The sequence below is a fragment of the Triticum aestivum genome, chromosome 2B (genome assembly GCF_018294505.1).
Source record: "Triticum aestivum cultivar Chinese Spring chromosome 2B, IWGSC CS RefSeq v2.1, whole genome shotgun sequence".
NCBI lineage: Eukaryota > Viridiplantae > Streptophyta > Magnoliopsida > Poales > Poaceae > Triticum > Triticum aestivum.
Genome location: NC_057798.1, coordinates 699000153 through 699019523, shown reverse-complemented (window position 1 = coordinate 699019523; position 19371 = coordinate 699000153). Strand labels below are relative to the sequence as shown.

General features: G+C 48.2%; 1 protein-coding gene across 1 annotated transcript; it reads right to left on the bottom strand.

The window, feature by feature from the left end:
- Positions 1-16008: 16008 nt before the first annotated feature.
- Positions 16009-17086, bottom strand: LOC123042138 (polygalacturonase inhibitor-like). Its single transcript, XM_044464659.1, has one exon. The coding sequence runs from the start codon at positions 17084-17086 to the stop codon at positions 16049-16051; it is 1038 nt and encodes a 345-aa protein (XP_044320594.1). The 3' UTR covers positions 16009-16048.
- Positions 17087-19371: the final 2285 nt, after the last annotated feature.

The window sequence follows — 19371 nt, the reverse complement described above, 5'->3', positions numbered from 1 at the left end:
CAATGTGATCAAGGAGTTGATCACGGGATGATGTGTTACGGAACGAGTAAAGAGACTTGCTGGTAACGAGATTGAACAAGGTATCGGGATACCGACGATCGAATCTCGGGCAAGTATCATACCGCTAGACAAAGCGAATTGTATACGGGATTGATTGAGTCCTTGACATCGTGGTTCATCCGATGAGATCATCGTGGAACATGTGGGAACCAACATGGGTATCCAGATCCCGCTGTTGGTTATTGACCGGAGAACGTCTCGGTCATGACTACATGTCTCCCGAACCCGTAGGGTCTACACACTTAAGGTTCGATGACGCTAGGGTTATAAAGGAAGCTTGTATGTGGTTACCGAATGTTGTTCGGAGTCCCGGGTGAGATCCCGGACGTCACGAGGAGTTTCGGAATGGTCCGGAGGTAAAGATTTATATATAGGAAGTCCTATTTCGGCCATCGGGACAAGTTTCGGGGTCATCGGTATTGTACCGGGACCACCGGAAGGGTCCCGGGGGCCCACCGGGTGGGGCCACCTATCCCGGAGGGTCCCATGGGCTGAAGAAGGAAGGGATCCAGCCCAAAGTGGGCTGGGGCGCCACTTCCCTCATGGCCCATGCGCCTAGGGTGAAGGGGGAACCCTAAGGAAGAGTCCCAAGGAGGGAAGGCACCTCCTAGGTGCCTTGGGGGGGGGGAGGGAAACCTCCCCTGGCCGCCGCCCCTAGGAGATTGGATCTCCTAGGGCTGGCGCACCCCCCCCTTGGGCTCCCTATATATAGTGAGGGTAGGAGGGCCTCTTGAGAGACCCCTTATGCCTTTGGTGCAGCCCCTCCCTATCTCCTGCGTCTCTTCTTCCTCCTCTTCTGTGGTGCTTGGCGAAGCCCTGCAGGATAGCCACGCTCCTCCACCACCACCACGCCGTTGTGCTGCTGCTGGATGGAGTCTTCCTCAACCTCTCCCTCTTTCCTTGCTGGATCAAGGCATGGGAGACGTCACCGGGCTGTACGTGTGTTGAACGCGGAGGTGCCGTCCGTTCGGCACTTGGTCATCGGTGATTTGGATCACGACGAGTACGACTCCATCAACCCCGTTCACTTGAACGCTTCCGCTTAGCGATCTACAAGGGTATGTAGATGCACTCTCCTTCCCTTCGTTGCTAGTCTCTCCATAGATAGATCTTGGTGACACGTAGGAAATTTTTTGAATTTCTCCTACGTTCCCCATCAGTGGCATCATGAGCTAGGTCTATGCGTAGTTTCTATGCACGAGTAGAACACAAAGTAGTTGTGGGCGTTGATTTTGTTCAATATGCTTGCCGTTACTAGTCTTATCTTGATTCGGCGGCATCGTGGGATGAAGCGTCCCGGACCAACCTTACACGTACACTTACGTGAGACCGGTTCCACCGACAAACATGCACTAGTTGCATAAGGTGGCTGGCGGGTGTCTGTCTCTCCCACTTTAGTCGGATCAGATTCGATGAAAAGGGTCCTTATGAAGGGTAAATAGCAATTGGCATATCACGTTGTGTTCTTTGCGTAGGTAAGAAACGTTCTTGCTAGAAACCCATAGCAGCCACGTAAAACATGCAAACAACAATTAGAGGACGTCTAACTTGTTTTTGCAGGGTATGCTATGTGATGTGATATGGCCAAAGGATGTGATGAATGATATATGTGATGTATGAGATTGATCATGTTCTTGTAATAGGAATCACGACTTGCATGTCGATGAGTATGACAACCGGCAGGAGCCATAGGAGTTGTCTTTATTTATTTATGACCTGCATGTCAACTTAAACGTCATGTAATTACTTTACTTTATTGCTAACCGTTAGCCATAGTAGTAGAAGTAATAGTTGGCGAGGCAACTTCATGAAGACACGATGATGAAGATCATGATGATGGAGATCATGGTGTCATGCCGGTGACGATGATGATCATGGAACCCCGAAGATGGAGATCAAAAGGAGCAAAGTGATGATGGCCATATCATGTCACTATGTGATTGCATGTGATGTTTATCATGTTTATACATCTTATTTGCTTAGAACGACGGTAGTAAATACGATGATCCCTTACAACAATTTCAAGAAGTGTTCTCCCCTAACTATGCACCGTTGCGACAGTTCGTGTTTCGAAGCACCACGTGATGATCGGGTGTTAGATTCTAACGTTCACATACAACGGGTGTAAGACAGATTTACACACGTGAAACACTTAGGGTTAACTTGACGAACCTAGCATGTACAGACATGGCCTCGGAACACAGAAGACCGAAAGGTCGAGCATTAGTCATATAGAAGATACGATCAACATGAAGATGTTCACCGATGTTGACTAGTCCGTCTCACGTGATGATCGGACACGGCCTAGTTGACTCGGATCATGTAATCACTTAGATGACTAGTGGGATGTCTATCTGAGTGGGAGTTCATAAGATGAACTTGTTTATCCTGAACATAGTCAAAAGGTTTTTGCAAATTATGTCGTAGCTCGCGCTTCAGTTCTACTGTTTAGATATGTTCCTAGAGAAAAAATTTAGTTGAAAGTTGATAGTAGCAATTATGCGGACTAGGTCCGTAAACTGAGGATTGTCCTCATTGCTTCATAGAAGGCTTATATCCTTAATGCACCGCTCAGTGTGCTGAACCTCGAACGTTGTCTGTGGATGTTGCGAACATCTGACATACACATTTTGATAACTACATGATAGTTCAGTTAAATGGTTTAGAATTGAGGCACCAAAGATGTTTTTGAAACGTCGCGAAACATATGAGATGTTTCGAGGGCTGAAATTGGGATTTCAGGCTCGTGCCCACGTCAAGAGGTATAAGACCTCCGACGATTTTCTTATCCTGCAAACTAAGGAGAAAAGCTCAATTGTTGTGCTTGTGCTCAGATTGTCTGAGTACAACAATAGCTTGAATCGAGTGGGAGTTGATCTTCCAGATGAAATAGTGATGGTTCTCCGAAGTCATTACCACCAAGCTGCTAGAGCTTCGTGATGAACTATGATATATCAGGGACATATATGATGATCCTTGAGATATTCGCGATGTTTGACACCGCGAAAGTAGAAATCAAGAAGGAGCATCAATTGTTGATGATTGGTGAAACCACTAGTTTCAAGAAGGGCAAGGGCAAGAAGGGATACTTCATGAAACGGCATTTCAGCTGCTGCTCTAGTGAAGAAACCCAAGGTTGAACCCAAACCCGAGACTGAGTGCTTCTGTAATAAGGGGAACAGCCACTAGAGCAGAATTACCCTAGATACTTGGTAGATGAGAAGGCTGGCAAGGTCGATAGAAGTATATTGGATATACATTGTGTTGATGTGTACTTTACTAGTACTCCTAGTAGCACCAGGGTATTAGATACCGGTTCGGTTGCTAAGTGCTAATAACTCGAAATAAAAGCTACGGAATAAATGGAGACTAGCTAAATGTGAGCTGACGATATGTGATGGAAGTATTTCCAAGGTTGATCAAATATCGTACGCTCCCTCTACCATCGAGATTGGTGTTTGCATTGAGCATAGACATGATTGGATTATGTCTATCGCAATACGGTTATTCATTTAAGGAGAATAATGGTTACTCTGTTTATTTGAATAATATCTTCAATGGTCTTGCACCTAAAATGAATGGTTTATTGAATCTCGATCGTAGTGATACACATGTTCATGCCAAAAGATAGTAATGATAGTACCACCTACTTGTGGCACTGCCACGTAAGTCATATCGGTGTAAAACGCATGAAGAAGCTCCATGTTGATGGATCTTTGGGCTCACTCGTTTTTGAAAAGTTTGAGACATGCGAACCATGTCTATTGGTGTATATGCATGAAGAAACTCCATGCAAATGGACCGTTTGAACTCACTTGATCTTGAATCACTTGAGACATGCAAATCATACCACATGGGCAAGATGACTGAAAGCCTCGGTTTCAGTAAAATGGAACCAGAAAGCAACTTGCTGGAAGTAATACATTTTGATGTGTGCAGTCCAATGAGTGCTGAGGCATGTAGTGGATATCGTTATGTTCTTACTTCACAGATGATTTGAGTAGATGTTGAGTACATTTACTTGATGAATCACGAGTCTGAATTATTGAAAGGTTCAAGTAATTTTAGGGTGAAGTTGAAAGATCGTCGTGACAAGAGGATAAAAGATCTATGATATGATCATAGAGATGAATATCTGAATTACGAGTTTGGCACAGAATTAAGACATTGTGGAAATTGTTTCACAACTAATACAGCCTGGAACACCATAGTGTGATGGTGTGTCCGAACATCATAACTGCATCCTATTGGATATGATGCATACCATGATGTCTCTTATCGAACTACCACGATAGTTTATGGGTTAGGCATTAGAGACAACCACATTCACTTTAAATAGGGCACCACGTAATTCCGATGAGATGACACCGTATGAACTATGGTTTAGAGAAACCAAAGCTGTCATTTCTTAAAAGTTTGGGGATGCGACGCTTATGTGAAAAAGTTTCAGGCTGATAAGCTCGAACCCAAAGCGGATAAATGCATCTTCATAGGACACCCAAAAACAGTTGGGTATACCTCCTGTCTTAGATCCGAAAGCAATAAGGGATTGTTTCTAGAATCGGGTCCTTTCTCGGGGAAAAGTTTCTCTCGAAAGAATTGAGTGGGAGGATGGTGGAGACTTGATGAGGTTATTAAACCGTCTCTTCAACTAGTGTGTGGCAGGGCACAGGAAGTTGTTCCTGTGGCACCTACACCAATTGAAGTGGAAGCTTATGATATTGATCATGAAACTTCGGATCAAGTCACTACCAAACCTCGTGGGATGACAAGGATGCGTACTACTTCAGAGTGGTATGTAATCCTGTCTTGGAAGTCATGTTGCTAGACAACAATGAACCTACAAGCTATGGAGAAGAGATGGTGGGCCTGGATTCCGATAAATGGCTCGAGGCCATATAATCCGAGAGAGGATCCATATATGAAAACAAAGTGTAGACTTTGGGAGTACTACTTGATGGTCGTAAGGCTGTTAGGTACATATGGATTTTAAAAGGAAGACGGACAATGATGGTAAATGTCACCATTAAGAAAGCTCGACTTGTCGTTAAGATGTTTTCCGACAAGTTCAAGGAGTTGACTACGGTGAGACTTCCTCACTCGTAGCGATGCTAAGAGTCTGTTGGAATTATATTAGCGATTACTGCATTATTTATGAAATCTTGCAGATAGGATGTCAAAACATTGTTTCCTCGACGATTTTCTTGAGGAAAGGTTGTATGTGATACAACCGGAAGGTTTTGTCAATCCTGAAAGATGCTAATAAGTATGCAAAGCTCCAGTAATCCTTCTAAGGACTAGAGTAAGCATCTCGGAGTTGGAATGTATGCTTTGATGATGATCAAAGATTTTGGGTTTATACAAAGTTTATGAGAAACTTGTATTTCCAAAGAAGTGAGTGGGAGCACTATAGAATTTCTGATGAGTATATGTTGTTGACATATTGTTGATCAGAAATGACGTAGAATTTCTGGAAAGCATATAGGGTTATTTGGAAAGTGTTTTTCAATGGAAAGCCTGGATTAAGTTACTTGAGCATTGAGCATCAAGATCTATAAGAATAGATCAAAACGCTTAATGGTACTTTCAAATGAGCACATTCCTTGACATGATCTTGAAGGTGTTCAAGATGGATCAGTCAAAGAAGGAGTTCTTGCCTGAGTTGTAAGGTATGAAGTTAAGACTTAAAAGCTCAACCACGGCAGAATAGAGAGAAAGGACGAAGGTCGTCCCCTATGCTTAAGACGTAGGCTCTACAGAGTGCTATGCTGTGTACCGCACCTGAAGTGTGCCTTGCCATGAGTCAGTCAAGGGGTACAAGAGTGATCCAAGAATGGATCATAGGACAGCGGTCAAAGTTATCCTTAGTAACTAGTGGACTAAGGAATTTTCTCGATTATGGAGGTGGTAAAAGAGTTCGTCGTAAAGGGTTACGTCGATGCAAGCTTAACACCTATCCGGATAGCTCTGAGTAGAGATACCGGATACGTATAATGGAGCAACAATTGAATAGCTCCAAGTAGAACAGTTGTTTGGAATAGCTCCAAATAGAGCGTGGTAGCTGCATCTAGGAGATGACATAGAGATTTGTAAAGCACACACGGATCTGAAAGGTTCAGACCCGTTGACTATAACCTCTCTCACAATCATAACATGATCAAACCCAGAACTCATCGAGTGTTAATCACATGGTAAATGTGAACTAGATTATTGACTCTAGTAAACTCTTTGGGTGTTAGTCACATGGGGATGTGACCTTGAGTGTTAATCACATATCGATGTAAACTAGATTATTGACTCTAGTGCAAGTGGGAGACTGTTGGAAATATGCCCTAGAGGCAATAATAAATTGATTATTATTATATTTCCTTGTTCATGATAATCGTTTATTATCCATGCTAGAACTGTATTGATAGGAAACTCAGATACATGTGTGGATACATAGACAACACCATGTCCCTAGTAAGCCTCTAGTTGACTAGCTCGTTGATCAATAGATGGTTACAGTTTCCTGGCTATGGACATTGGATGTCGTTGATAACGGGATCACATCATTAGGAGAATGATGTGATGGACAAGACCCAATCCTAAGCCTAGCACAAAGATCGTGTAGTTCGTATGCTAAAGCTTTTCTAATGTCAAGTATCTTTTCCTTAGACCATGAGATTGTGCAACTCCCGGATACCGTAGGAATGCTTTGGGTGTACCAAACGTCACAACGTAACTGGGTGGCTATAAAGGTGCATTACAGGTATCTCCGAAAGTGTCTGTTGGGTTGGCACGAATCGAGACTGGGATTTGTCACTCCGTGTAAACGGAGAGGTATCTCTGGGCCCACTCGGTAGGACATCATCATAATGTGCACAATGTGACCAAGGGGTTGATCACGGGATGATGTGTTACGGAACGAGTAAAGAGACTTGCCGGTAACGAGATTGAACAAGGTATCGGTATACCGACGATCGAATCTCGGGCAAGTATCGTACCGCTAGACAAAGGGAATTGTATACGGGATTGATTGAGTCCTTGACATCGTGGTTCATCCGATGAGATCATCGTGGAACATGTGGGAACCAACATGGGTATCCAGATCCCGCTGTTGGTTATTGACCGGAGAATGTCTCGGTCATGTCTGCATGTCTCCCGAACCCGTAGGGTCTACACACTTAAGGTTCGATGACGCTAGGGTTATAAAGGAAGCTTGTATGTGGTTACCGAATGTTGTTCGGAGTCCCGGATGAGATCCCGGGCGTCACGAGGAGTTCCGGAATGGTCCGGAGGTAAAGATTTATATATAGGAAGTCCTATTTCGGTCATCGGAGTTTTTCTTCTTCCTTGCGGGATTTCAGGCAAGATGACCGCTACCCTGGATCTCACTACTATTATTGCTATGCTAGTTGCTTCGTTCTATCACTATGTTGCGCTACCTATCACCTGTTTATCAAGCCATCCCAAATTGCCATGAACCTCTAACCTTTGACACCTTTCCTATGCAAACCGTTGCTTGGCTATGTTACCGCTTTGCTCAGCCCTCTTATAGCATTGCTAGTTGCAGGTGAAGTTGAAGATTTCTCCATGGTGGACAGGATTTTGGTTGGGATATCACAATATCTCTCATATATTTAACGCATCTATATATTTGGTAAATGGTGGAAGGCTCGGCCTTTTGCCTGGTGTTTTGTTCCACTCTTGCCGCCCTAGTTTCCGTCATACCGGTGTTATGTTCTCGGAGTTTGCGTTTCTTACGCGGTCGGGTGATTTATGGGACCCCCTTGACAGTTCGCTTTGAATAAAACTCCTCCAGCAAGGCCCAACCTTGGTTTTACCATTTGCCTCACCTAGCCCTTTTTCCCTTGGGAGTCGCGCATCCCGAGGGTCATCTTTATTTTAGCCCCCCCCCCCCCCCCCGGGCCAGTGCTTGTCTAAGTGTTGGTCCAAACTAGAGCACCGTGCGGGGCCATCCCTTGGCAACTTGGGTTACGTCGGTTCCTGTATGCTTAGCTTATCCGGTGTTGCCATGAGAACGAGATATGTGCAGCTCCTATCGGGATTGTCGGCGCATCGGGCGGTCTTGCTGGTCTTGTTTTACCATTGTCGAAATGTCTTATAAACCGGAATTCCGAGTCTGATCGGGTCTTCCTGGGAGAAGGTCTATTCCTTCGTTGATCGCGAGAGCTTGTCATGGGCTAAGTTGGGACACCCCTGCAGGGTATAATCTTTCGAAAGTCGTGCCTGCGGTTATTGGCAGATGGGAATTTGTTAATGTCCGGTTGTAGATAACTTGACACCAGATCTGAATTAAAACGAATCAACCGTGTGTGTAGCCGTGATGGTCTCTTTTCGGCGGAGTCCGGGAAGTGAACACGGTTTCTGGGTTATGTTTGACGTAAGTAGGAGTTCAGGATCACTTCTTGATCATTGCTAGTTGACGACCGTTCCGTTTGCTCTCTTCTCGCTCTTATTTGCGTATGTTAGCCACCATATATGCTTAGTCGCTGCTGCAGCCTCACCACTTTACTCTTCCTTTCCCTTTAAGCTTTGCTAGTCTTGATACCCATAGTAATGGGATTGCTGAGTCCTCGTGGCTCACAGATTACTACAACACCAGTTGCAGGTACAGGTTTCGTGATGTTCATGACGCGAGAGCGATGCTTGCTTGCATTGAGTTCTTCTTCTGGTTCTTCTTCGATCAGGGGATAGGTTCCAGGTCGGCAGCCTGGGCTAGCAGGGTGGATGTCGTTTGAGTTTTTGTTTGTGTTTCATCCGTAGTCGGATGATGCTCTTATGTATTGTGATGTTGTATTCATGTGGCATTGTATGCCTCTTGTATGTATCCCCATATATTATGTAATGTTGATGTAATGATATCTATCTTGCAAAAGCGTTTCAATATGCGGGTCTATCCTTGATGGGACCTTCGAGTTCCTTTTGGGATAGGGTCGCATATTGGACGTGACAGTCTTCTTGAGATTCTCCAAGCTGGAAGACATCACCGAAGGTAGCTGGAGACCCATCTTCTCTTAATTAGAACAAGGATCCGGTGATATTAACAGTTAGCGCGCAAACGTGAAGGGATATATCTGGTGCTGCTGAGATGATGCCACAGATAGACGTTGATGAAATCTCCTGCAGAGAATGATGTCGTTGTTACGGTCTTGCTCTGAACAGCTCTTGTGAATGTCTGCCCCTTTCTTGTACGACATTCTCATGGAGGATATATATAGGTTGAGGAGAAATGAGATGAGTTTGTTGGCTGTGTTTGGCTTCATTTTGTAGTGAATCACATTTGTATAGTTGCGGCCAAGAAAATTAAGGAAGAAAAGGTGGAGAATAATGAATTAAAAGATAGATAAATCCATCCTCCCCATTTTCAAAGGTCATGCCACAATTTGTATAAACACTACATAAATAATGAAGACATCCGCTATAAAAGCTCCATGAAAAGAAGCATTTTTTTATCGGGCAACAGAAATTTTGATCTGTTTGTTTATTGGACGAACCTTACTTGAGCATAACAAGCAGCCAACTGATGAAAACATGCAGGAAACAATAGTAGTAAGCCACAGGGATGCTACCCTTTATTTCTTACTAGTGGCTGGGGCGCCACCTGGTGGCGCCACCGCCACCTGTGGCAGTCATGTGCGCTCCCATTCTGATTATGCGCATGGTTTGGCATCTACACATACATAAATTGAGCTTTTTGACAGAATTTTAACACGTTCATACAATTGCTTATACATTAAAAGATCTACACTTATACTCACAGCTATACATACAACATTGCTGTAACACAACCTAGCACCTACAACAAAATATAGTAAGATAGCAACGGTAGCGGTCGTCAGGCACAGGCACAGGAAAGCAACATGCTTGAGGATCATATACATGCATGCGCGCATACGGCCGAGCTGAGCTGAGCTTACCTTCGCGCGCGTCTCGAGCGGTGCGACATACGCACTGTGCGCGCCGGACGGGACGGGATGGGAAGGATGGGACGTGGGCGCGGCGTGGCGGGTTCATGGTGGGGCTTTCTGTTGCGCACGGGCGAAGCTGTTGGTGGTATGTGCCAGGGGCGTCTTCTTGAGATTCGCCAAGCTGGAAGACATCACCGAAGGTAGCTGGAGACCCATCTTCTCTTAATTAGAACAAGGATCCGGTGATATTAACAGTTAGCGCGCAAACGTGAAGGGATATATCTGGTGCTGATGAGATGATGCCACAGATAGACGTTGATGAAATCTCCCGCAGAGAATGATTTCGTTGTTACGGTCTTCCTCCCTATGAACAGCTCTTGTGAATGTCTGTCCCTTTTTTGTACGGCATTCTCATGGAGGATATATATATAGGTTGAGGACAAATGAGATGAGTTTGTTGGTTGTGTTTGGCTTCATTTTGTAGTGAATCACATTCATATTTTTGCGGCCAAGAAAATTAAGGAAGAAAAGGTGGAGAATAATACATAAAAAGATAGAAAAATCCATGACCCATTTTCAAAGGTGATGCCACAATTTGTATAAACACTACATAGATAATGAAGCCATCCGCTATAAAAACTCCATGAAAAGAAGCATTTTATAGGCAAAAAAAAGAACAAATGGAAAGGAATACTCATCTTCCCATTTTCGAAACATTACATAATAAAAAAAGAAATAACTAGGAAAGGTGAGACCAATTTTTTTTGACATTTTCCTCCCCAGTTTTCTTTTTGTAATTTTATTTTTAAAAAATTGTTTGGATTTCTTACCACATATGTCACGTAGTTACTTTTTGTACAATTACGTTTGATTTCTGGCGCACTTGTCTTGGTAAACAAGAAAAACAAGTAACAATACGTAAAATGTTCGGCTTACCGTTACCTATTTTAGTAATTCCATTTTTGAATTTTGGACGGCAAACCGAACGCGGTTTCAGCGTCTCTGTCGGTATTGTGAAGCCAGATTGTTGTAATGATCCATGCTGTGGGGTGTGGGTATGTGCATCCGGCCGGCTTAGCTACTTCCTAACGTTCACGAGGCATGACCTAGCTAGACTTGAATTGCCGGCATGTTTTTACCTTGGATTGGAGGAGCAATATAATCCATGGACTCGAGAGAGACAGCAGGCCGGCAAGAACCCACTTACTACTTATTTGATCCAATCCCTGTTCGCAATTACCAAAAGTGTTATATGGTGCTTACTTACCAAATGCCAATATAATGCGAGTCAGACAGTGGTCAGTCAGTCAATCAGCGAGCGACGCAGCGGGTTGACTTGAATGGACCAGGTCACCATCCATCACCATGCATGCACGTGCGCAAATTTGGCAGCACGCAAGTAGCTTGCTAGTTGCAAGATCGCATTTCAGTCCAAATTAATTGGCTGCGGCTGCACCTGCACGAACCTGCAAACAGGCAGCAGGCACCCATGGTTAGGGCTCCTGCAGTTTCTGTTTTCCCATTTGAATTTGCACCAAACGTTCGTTATATTTCCCCACTGCGTTCTAGAGGAATTACAGGGGCACATCATATTACACTCATTTTCACTCCTTTTCACTTTATGAGTTTGCTCTCACGGTTCTCATATAAGGTGCTAAATGAGGTAATATATCTTCATTATCATATGTCATACTTTCTATTTTTCCCCACCGGGGATTTTAAAGGAAGTATATAAGGCATATTTATTGATCTCTAAACTCACTAATGAGATTTTTCCTATCAAGGTTTATCTTATATGAGTTATCAAGCAGATAGTGATCATTATATGTTGTACCGTGTTCTTCTATTTTTTCACCAGGTTTTTTGAGGGGAGATTCTAAAAATGAAGAATTGCAAGATGATAGAATCTACAAAGGACAACCTCATGGATACACAAGAACACTCTAACGACCATGCAAGAAGATCCGAAGATTATACAAGAGATTCTCAAGAAATGGTGTTGTCCAAGGGCGAGTGTTAGGAATAGATTAGCTTAGATCTTAAGCCAACTAAGCATTTATTAGATTGGCTATCATCTTAAGCTAACTAGGTAGTTACTTTTGTCCACACGATGCGCCCCTTTGAGAGGACGCGAACCTTGTAAAGCAACCTTTGTATGCATCTGCTAGGGACATATAAATACCCAACTCAATCATCAATACCATCACTTGATTCTTTCAAACCATTCTTCCTCTCCGCAGCGTCCGATCATGCACCTCTCCTTCTCGACTATACTGCGCGCTCGCCTGGCACGCGGAGATTCCACTTCAAAAGATTCTGGCCGCGCACTGATGGCTACACGCAGGTCGTGCTCGAGGCCTGGGCTACTGCGGCCGACGAGCCAGACCCCTTCCGCAGGTTGGTGGCACGCCTCAAGAACACTGCGCGGCGTCTCCAAAGCTGGAGCGCGAAGAAGATTGGGGACGTGTCCCGGCAGCTCCTCGTCGCTCGTGAGCTGATTGCGCGCCTGGATGCGGCGCAGGACTTCCAGTCCCTTTCCACGGCCGAGGCCTGGCTACGTAGGCACCTCAAAGGGGCGTACCTGGGGCTGGCGTCCCTCGAGCGCTCGATCTCGCGCCAGCGTGTCAGGCTATCCTGGTTGCGGGATGGCGACGCGGATCAGAAGTTCTTCAGGGTGCATGCAGCGCACCGCAAGCAGAAGAACCGGATCGTCGAGTTGCAGGTTGGAGACACTTCCGTCTCCGACCCGGCCGCTCTTGCTGAAGCTGCTTTCGGTCACTTCTGCGGCATCCTTGGATAGGCGAAGCTGCGGCCTTTCTCCTTAGACCTCTCCGCGCTCCACGTTGGGCCATTTGACCTCTCCAGCCTTGACGCACCTTTCTCCAAGGACGAGATCTGGGCTGCGGTCAAAAGCTTACCGCTCGGGAAGGCGCCCGGCCCCGATGGCTTCACCGCCGAATTCCTCCGGAGTGCATGGGACGTGATCAAGCATGACATATGCGCCGTCTTCGATAAGCTATACGCACCCAACGGACGCGGTTTCCAGAGGCTCAATGAGGCGCTCCTCACCCTCCTTCCGAAGAAGCAAGATGCGGCATCTCTCTTCGACTATCGCCCCATTAGTCTCATCCATCTCATTGCGAATCTGTTCGCGAAGGCGCTCTCTCTTCGGCTGGCACCTCACCTGGGCAAGATGGTTTCTACCAATCAAAGTGCATTCATCGCCGGCCGAAGCATCCACGACAACTTCCTCCTTGTTCAACAGACGGCTAGACTTCTTCACAACCTCAAGATGCCGCGGATGCTCCTCAAGCTCGACATCGCGAGGGCTTTCGACTCGGTGGCATGGCCCTTCCTGCTGGACACGCTAAAGCACCTAGGCTTTGGAGACCGATGGTGCGAATGGATCTCCATCCTGCTCTCTACCGCATCGACGCGTGTGCTTGTCAATGGCATCCCCGGGCCACCAATTCTTCACGCGTGCGGGCTACGGAAAGGGGACCCCATTTCCCCTATGCTCTTCGTCATCATCATCGACATGCTCAACTCGTTCCTTCAGCGAGCCGTCGAGCGCGGCCTCCTCCAGCGACTGACTGCGCGGCACCTGCCTTCGAGCGTCTCCCTCTACGCCGACGACGTCGTCATCTTCAGCCACCCCGACACCCATGACATCCGCGCCATTCGCCGCATTTTGGACGTCTTCGGCAAGGCGTCCGGGCTCTGCACGAACCTCGCCAAGTGCTCGGCCTCCCCCATACGCGCTGACAAGGGGCACATTGCCACGATCACGTATGAGATGGCCTGCCCGATCTCTTACTTCCCGGTGAAGTACCTCGGCCTCCCGCTTTCCCTCCCTAAGCCCTCGACAGTCGACCTTTTGCCGCTCGTCGACAAGCTCGAGAGGAAGCTCTCTACTTGGCTGGGATCCATGCTCTCCTTGGGGGATTGCCTCGCGCTCTGTCGGCACGTCCTCTGCGCCATGCCCATCCACATCCTCGTCGCCATTGCCGTCAACAAGTCCATCCTTGCTCGAGTCAACCGGATCATTCGTAGTTTCATTTGGGTTGGCCGCAAGGACGCGCGCGGAGGGCAATGCCGAGTGAACTGGGCTCGGGTGTGTCGCCCCACCTTCCTCGGCAGCTTGGGGATACGCGACCTGCAGCGCGCTGGCGTCGCTTTGCGCACCCGATGGCTCTGGCTCCAGCGTACTGATGCTTCGCGCCCCTGGAGTCATCTGCACCTCCCCCATGACCCTGCGGCCTCACAGATTTTCAGGGCCTCCACCACTTGGGAGGTGCGTGACGGTCGCACCTGCAGGTTCTGGACTGACCCTTGGATTGATGGCAAGGCCATCCCCGAGCTTGCCCCTCTCGTGTTCTCCCTGGTCTCCAGACGGCATCGCCGCGATTGCACGGTAGCCGAGGGACTTCCTGAGCGTGCCTGGGTGCGCGACATTGCCGACGCGCTCGCCCCGGCCGCCCTGCTTCAATATGTCGACCTTTGGCGCATGCTTCAAACGCTACCCTCTCGGCTGGGCCTGATGTGCTACGTTGGAAGTGGACGGAGTCCGACTTCTACTCCGCCAAATCCTGCTACCTTGCGCTCTTTCATGGATCCATGACCGACGCGTCCTGGAAGCTCACCTGGAAGACTTGGCCCCCCTTACGCATCAAGATATTCATCTGGCTTACCTTGCAGGACCGATGCTGGACGGCCGACCGCCTTGCCCGGCGAGGGCTGCCCCAAATGACAGTTGCGTGCTGTGCGACCAGACCACTGAGGACATGCACCACTTGTTCACCTCCTGCCCCTTCTCCTGCCAAATTTGTCATGAGGTCCTTTCTTGGTGCCGATCGACTGCCACGATCCCCAACCCCGACACACCGTTCGCAGACTGGTGGATGGATGCTTGCACTTCATCACCCACGGCTCTGCGGAAGGGACTCTGCTCCATCATCGCCCTCACCGCATGGGCCATCTGGAGGCACCGGAATGGATGCGTGTTCGATCAGCGGCAACACTCGATCGCAGCTCTACTGCAATCCATTCAAGAAGACGCTCGTCTGTGGGCTAGTGCCGGCGCCAACGGCTTGGCGAACCTGATACCTGAGATTTAGGCTTAGCTTTTCTGTAATGAGGGATGAGCAGCCCCTCTCCTAGCTGCTCCGGCCACTTGTGCCCGCGCCGGCTTGTGTACGCGTGGCCAATGTCGGCATGTCTCTCTGTACTTTTAACCCCCTCCTATCAATGCAATGATACACAATCTTTGCGTATTCGCGAAAAAAAACCATTCTTCCTTCAATCTCTGTTTCTAAAGACTTCTGTCTGTAGGGCGTCGTCACGTCCTTTGACACTGTATATGCGCCAGCTCGGCCAACGGGTAAGCGCGTCCCTATTGACGTGGCAGCATGCAACATCAAGTAACGCGTCTCCCAGGGCTCTAGGTTCTATTTCTGGGGTATACTTTCCTAGGTGTGTCTAAATAAATAAAAATTGAAGGAGCAAAACATAAAAATTCCACTAGTCTTGTTGGAGTTTGAGAATTCAGCAGCCTGTCAACTTGGGGCTCTCACTTGAAAACTCCAACAAAGAAATAGCGTTGCAATGTAGCATCTGTATGCCTAATGCAAAATTTGTCAAGTATGACGAATCAGACTTGGAACATAAAGAAACAGCTGGACAGAAGTGGAATGATCCATTATCCATGTTTTTATTTCACCCAAAACATCACGTCTGCTATTTTTTTTGTGAAAAAAAAAAGTGAATCTGTTATTGGACCTTACTTGAGCATAACATGCAGCAGACTAATCATGCGATTTCACATACATAGCTTAATGAAATACTCACCCCGTTTCAAAATAGATGACTCAAACTTTGTACTAACTTTAGTATAAAGTTAGTATAAAGTTGGGTCATCTATTTTGGAACAGGGGAAGTATGTGTGAAGATGCACACTTGAGCACAGTAAGAAGCATTACTGTATTGAAGAGGGATGCTTTTATTTCTTAAAGAAGCTGTAATTAATAATCATCCATTAGATTACGGCTGGAGGAGCTAGTCGCTTGAGACGAGGATCACTGCTTGCAGGGAGGAAGTGGAGTCCCACACAGTCCCTTGTTGTGCTGGAAGCAGTACTGATCAAACCGATCCATGTTGCCGCCGATGGGCACTCTGCCGCTGAGGCGGTTGTAGCTGACGTTCAAATACTGCAGTTTGGCCACCTGCGAGGGGAGCACACCGTAGACGTCGTTGTGGCTGATGTCGAACACGCCGAGCTGCGATGGCAGCGTCACGGCAGAGAGGTTGAAGCTGAAGGCGTTGTGCGACAGGTCCAGCTTCTCCAGCGACTTGTTCAGGCCGAACAGGAGCGAGGCCTCGCCGGCGAGGGCGTTGTGCGACAAGTCGAGGCTCGAGAACCTCACGGCGGCGAAGTCGGAGGGGACGCCGCCGGTGAGGTTGTTATGGGAGAGGCTGAGGTAGGCCGTGTCGTTGGTCCTGCTGAGGAGGAGAGGCGGTATGGTTCCCGTGAGGCGGTTGCCGCCGAGGTCGAGGAAGGAGAGGTTGGGGACGTCGGCGAGCGACGCAGGGATGGGGCCCGTGAGCGAGTTGAAGGAGAGCCTGAGGTAGGTGAGCTTGGTGAGCCTCGACAGGAACCAAGGCACGGGGCCGGAGATGCCTGTGTAGGAGACGTCGATGAAGTTGAGGTTGGAAAGCCGGGCGAGGTCGCGCGGGAGAGTGCCGTTCACGCCCGGCACGTGGATGAGGATGAGCTGCTGCAGCGCGGTGAGGCGAGCGACGGAGGCGCCGGGCAAGGGCCCGACGAGGCTGGCGTCGCGGAGGAAGGAGACGGCTACCACGCGGCGTAAGGTGTAGGGGGAGGCGGAGAGGTCGCAGAAGACGCTGATCCACTCACAGCAGGGGTAGTCCGAAGTCCATGACTGGAAGTAGGAGGCGTTGCCGAAGCCTGCCTTGATGGCCAGCAGTGCGGCCTTGTCGCCGGCGTGGCATTCGTTCTTCGTCCGTGCTGCCGCAGCCGCAGCCGCAGCCGCTATTGTGGTGAGGAGCACGGCGAGTGCCACATTGGCGCATCGTCCGAGTGACGAGGCGCGCATCTTCTTGTCTTAATTTCTGAATGAATGGCGAGTGAGATGATGATGCTGGAGAGACTCGCGCCATACCCATACATATATGTATACACTTGCAAGTTGCAAAGTTTGGTACTCATCACAAACCAAAATGGGAAATCAGAAACTGCATGCAGGATCGAAGGCACTACCTTAAACCGTGGGTGCCTGTTTTCAGATTAATTTGTGCAGCTGCAGGCAATAATACGTACTCCGTGAATGAAGCACATTTTTGGAGTGAAATGAGATCTTGCAACATCCAACGGGCTTCGTTTCTCGCCTGCTGCCAATTCACGCACGTGGCGATGGTGGCCTGGTGGTCCATTCAAGTCAACCAGTTGCTTCGCTGGTTGACCGGCCGGCTGTCTACTCTGACTCACATGCGTGTGTTTGGTAATTAAGCATCTGAATGTACACTTGCCTATTATTTGTCACATCGTCTCTTAATATTTATTTTGTACTATGATTGATCTATTTCTTGGTAATACATATTCAGAACTTTTTATTAGTTCATGCCTCCTGTACTCGAGTAAATTGCAAAAAACCACCATAATTGAGGACCCTAATTCACAAAACCGCCACCATTCAGATTTTTTTCAAAAAACCACCAACATTGTGGTGACAATTTTCAAAAAACACTAATCCTTCAGATAAGCACTTGCTGATGGTAAAACTGACAGATGGATCCCACCATAAGTGACGATGTGGCAACCAAACAAACACCGTTTGACTGATGTTTGGTAGACCGTCAAAATAGACTGGGGCCCCACATATCAGTGTGTTATCTCTCCTCCTCCCGATCCACTGTGCCAGCCGCCGTTGCCGCCCCGATCCACTGTGCCAGCCGCCGCCGCCCCGACCAACTGTGCCAGACGCCGCCGCCCCGCCGGACCACAGGGAGCTAGACGGGCGACCTGGCCGTTCGAGGGCGGGTCCCCTTCCCGCGCAGGGAGCGCGTCACCGCGCCAGACCCGGCGGCGATGCACACGGCGCGGCGCGTCCGGTGTGCCGCCCGGCGACGGATCCAAGGGGCGTCGGCCCCCCTCGCAGTCCTGACGACAAATCCGACGCGACCTCCCGCTCTGCTAGCCTCCCTCCACTTCGCCACCCGCCACCCCGCCGGGTCCAGCTCCTCCACTTCGCGACCTCACCGGCGTCGTCGGGCGGCTCCTGAGCAAGGCGACCTCGTGCCGGCTGTGGCCATCCACCTCCAGCTCCTCCCGCACGCTTTCCCTCGTCCTTTCGTATCTGCTCCACGCCGCGCTCGCCGCCGGCTGCTGACGGAGCCGCATGTGTGGCCTGGCTCGGCCACGGCCAGCCAACTCGCCGGCTGCGGTCATGGCTGCGCCGCCACCTCGCGCCGGGTCCAACACCATTTGTCGGGCCACCTTTGTCCGGACCCCTGGATGAGCAGCTCCAGCTCCGTGATGGAGTCGTCGACGGCGGCACACGGGAGGTGTTCGTATAAATGCTCGAGAACGAGAGAGGAGCAAACACACTTCTGGGTGGGTCCTACATCTGTTTAACGTGGAGTCAAACTTTTTAACGGCGTGTGACGAGCACCGTCCTTATCTAAGCCACGTGGCACTTGACAGTGGGCTCCACCGGTCAGAAATTCACTCAAATGGCTCAAATCATTCTATCAGTGTTTTTTGAAAACTGTCACCACAATGTTGATGGTTTTTTGAAAAAAAAACGAATGGTGGCGGTTTTATGAATTAGGGTCCCTAATTGTGATGGTTTTTTGCAATTTACTCCCCGTACTCACACTGCATTTGTATTGGTAATTATAATGACATGCATGAAAGGAAACATGATTATTTGTATTTACAGATATAATGTCATGAAAACAGTCCAGAGAAAAACTTTGTTTAATGTGTCCTTCTTCCAGATCAACTTAAGAGTAGTGGCATGTGACGCATGAAGTGGCATGTGACACATGGGAGGGATGGGACGTGGGCGCGGCGCGGCGGGTTCATGGCGGGGCTTTCGGTTGCGCCTGGGTGAAGCTGTTGGTGGTATGTGCCAGGGGCGTCTTCTTGAGATTCGCCAAGCTGGAAGACATCACCGAAGGTAGCTGGAGACCCATCTTCTCTTAATTAGAACAAGGATCCGGTGATATTAACAGTTAGCGCGCAAACGTGAAGGGATATATCTGATGCTGATGAGATGATGTCACAGATAGACGTTGATGAAATCTCCCGCAGAGAATGATTTCGTTGTTACGGTCTTCCTCCCTATGAACAACTCTTGTGAATGTCTGCCCCTTTTTT

Excerpts from the sequence above, each read along its gene's own strand:
- LOC123042138 (XM_044464659.1), bottom strand. The coding sequence starts at position 17,086 with ATGCGCGCCTCGTCACTCGGACGATGCGCCAATGTGGCACTCGCCGTG.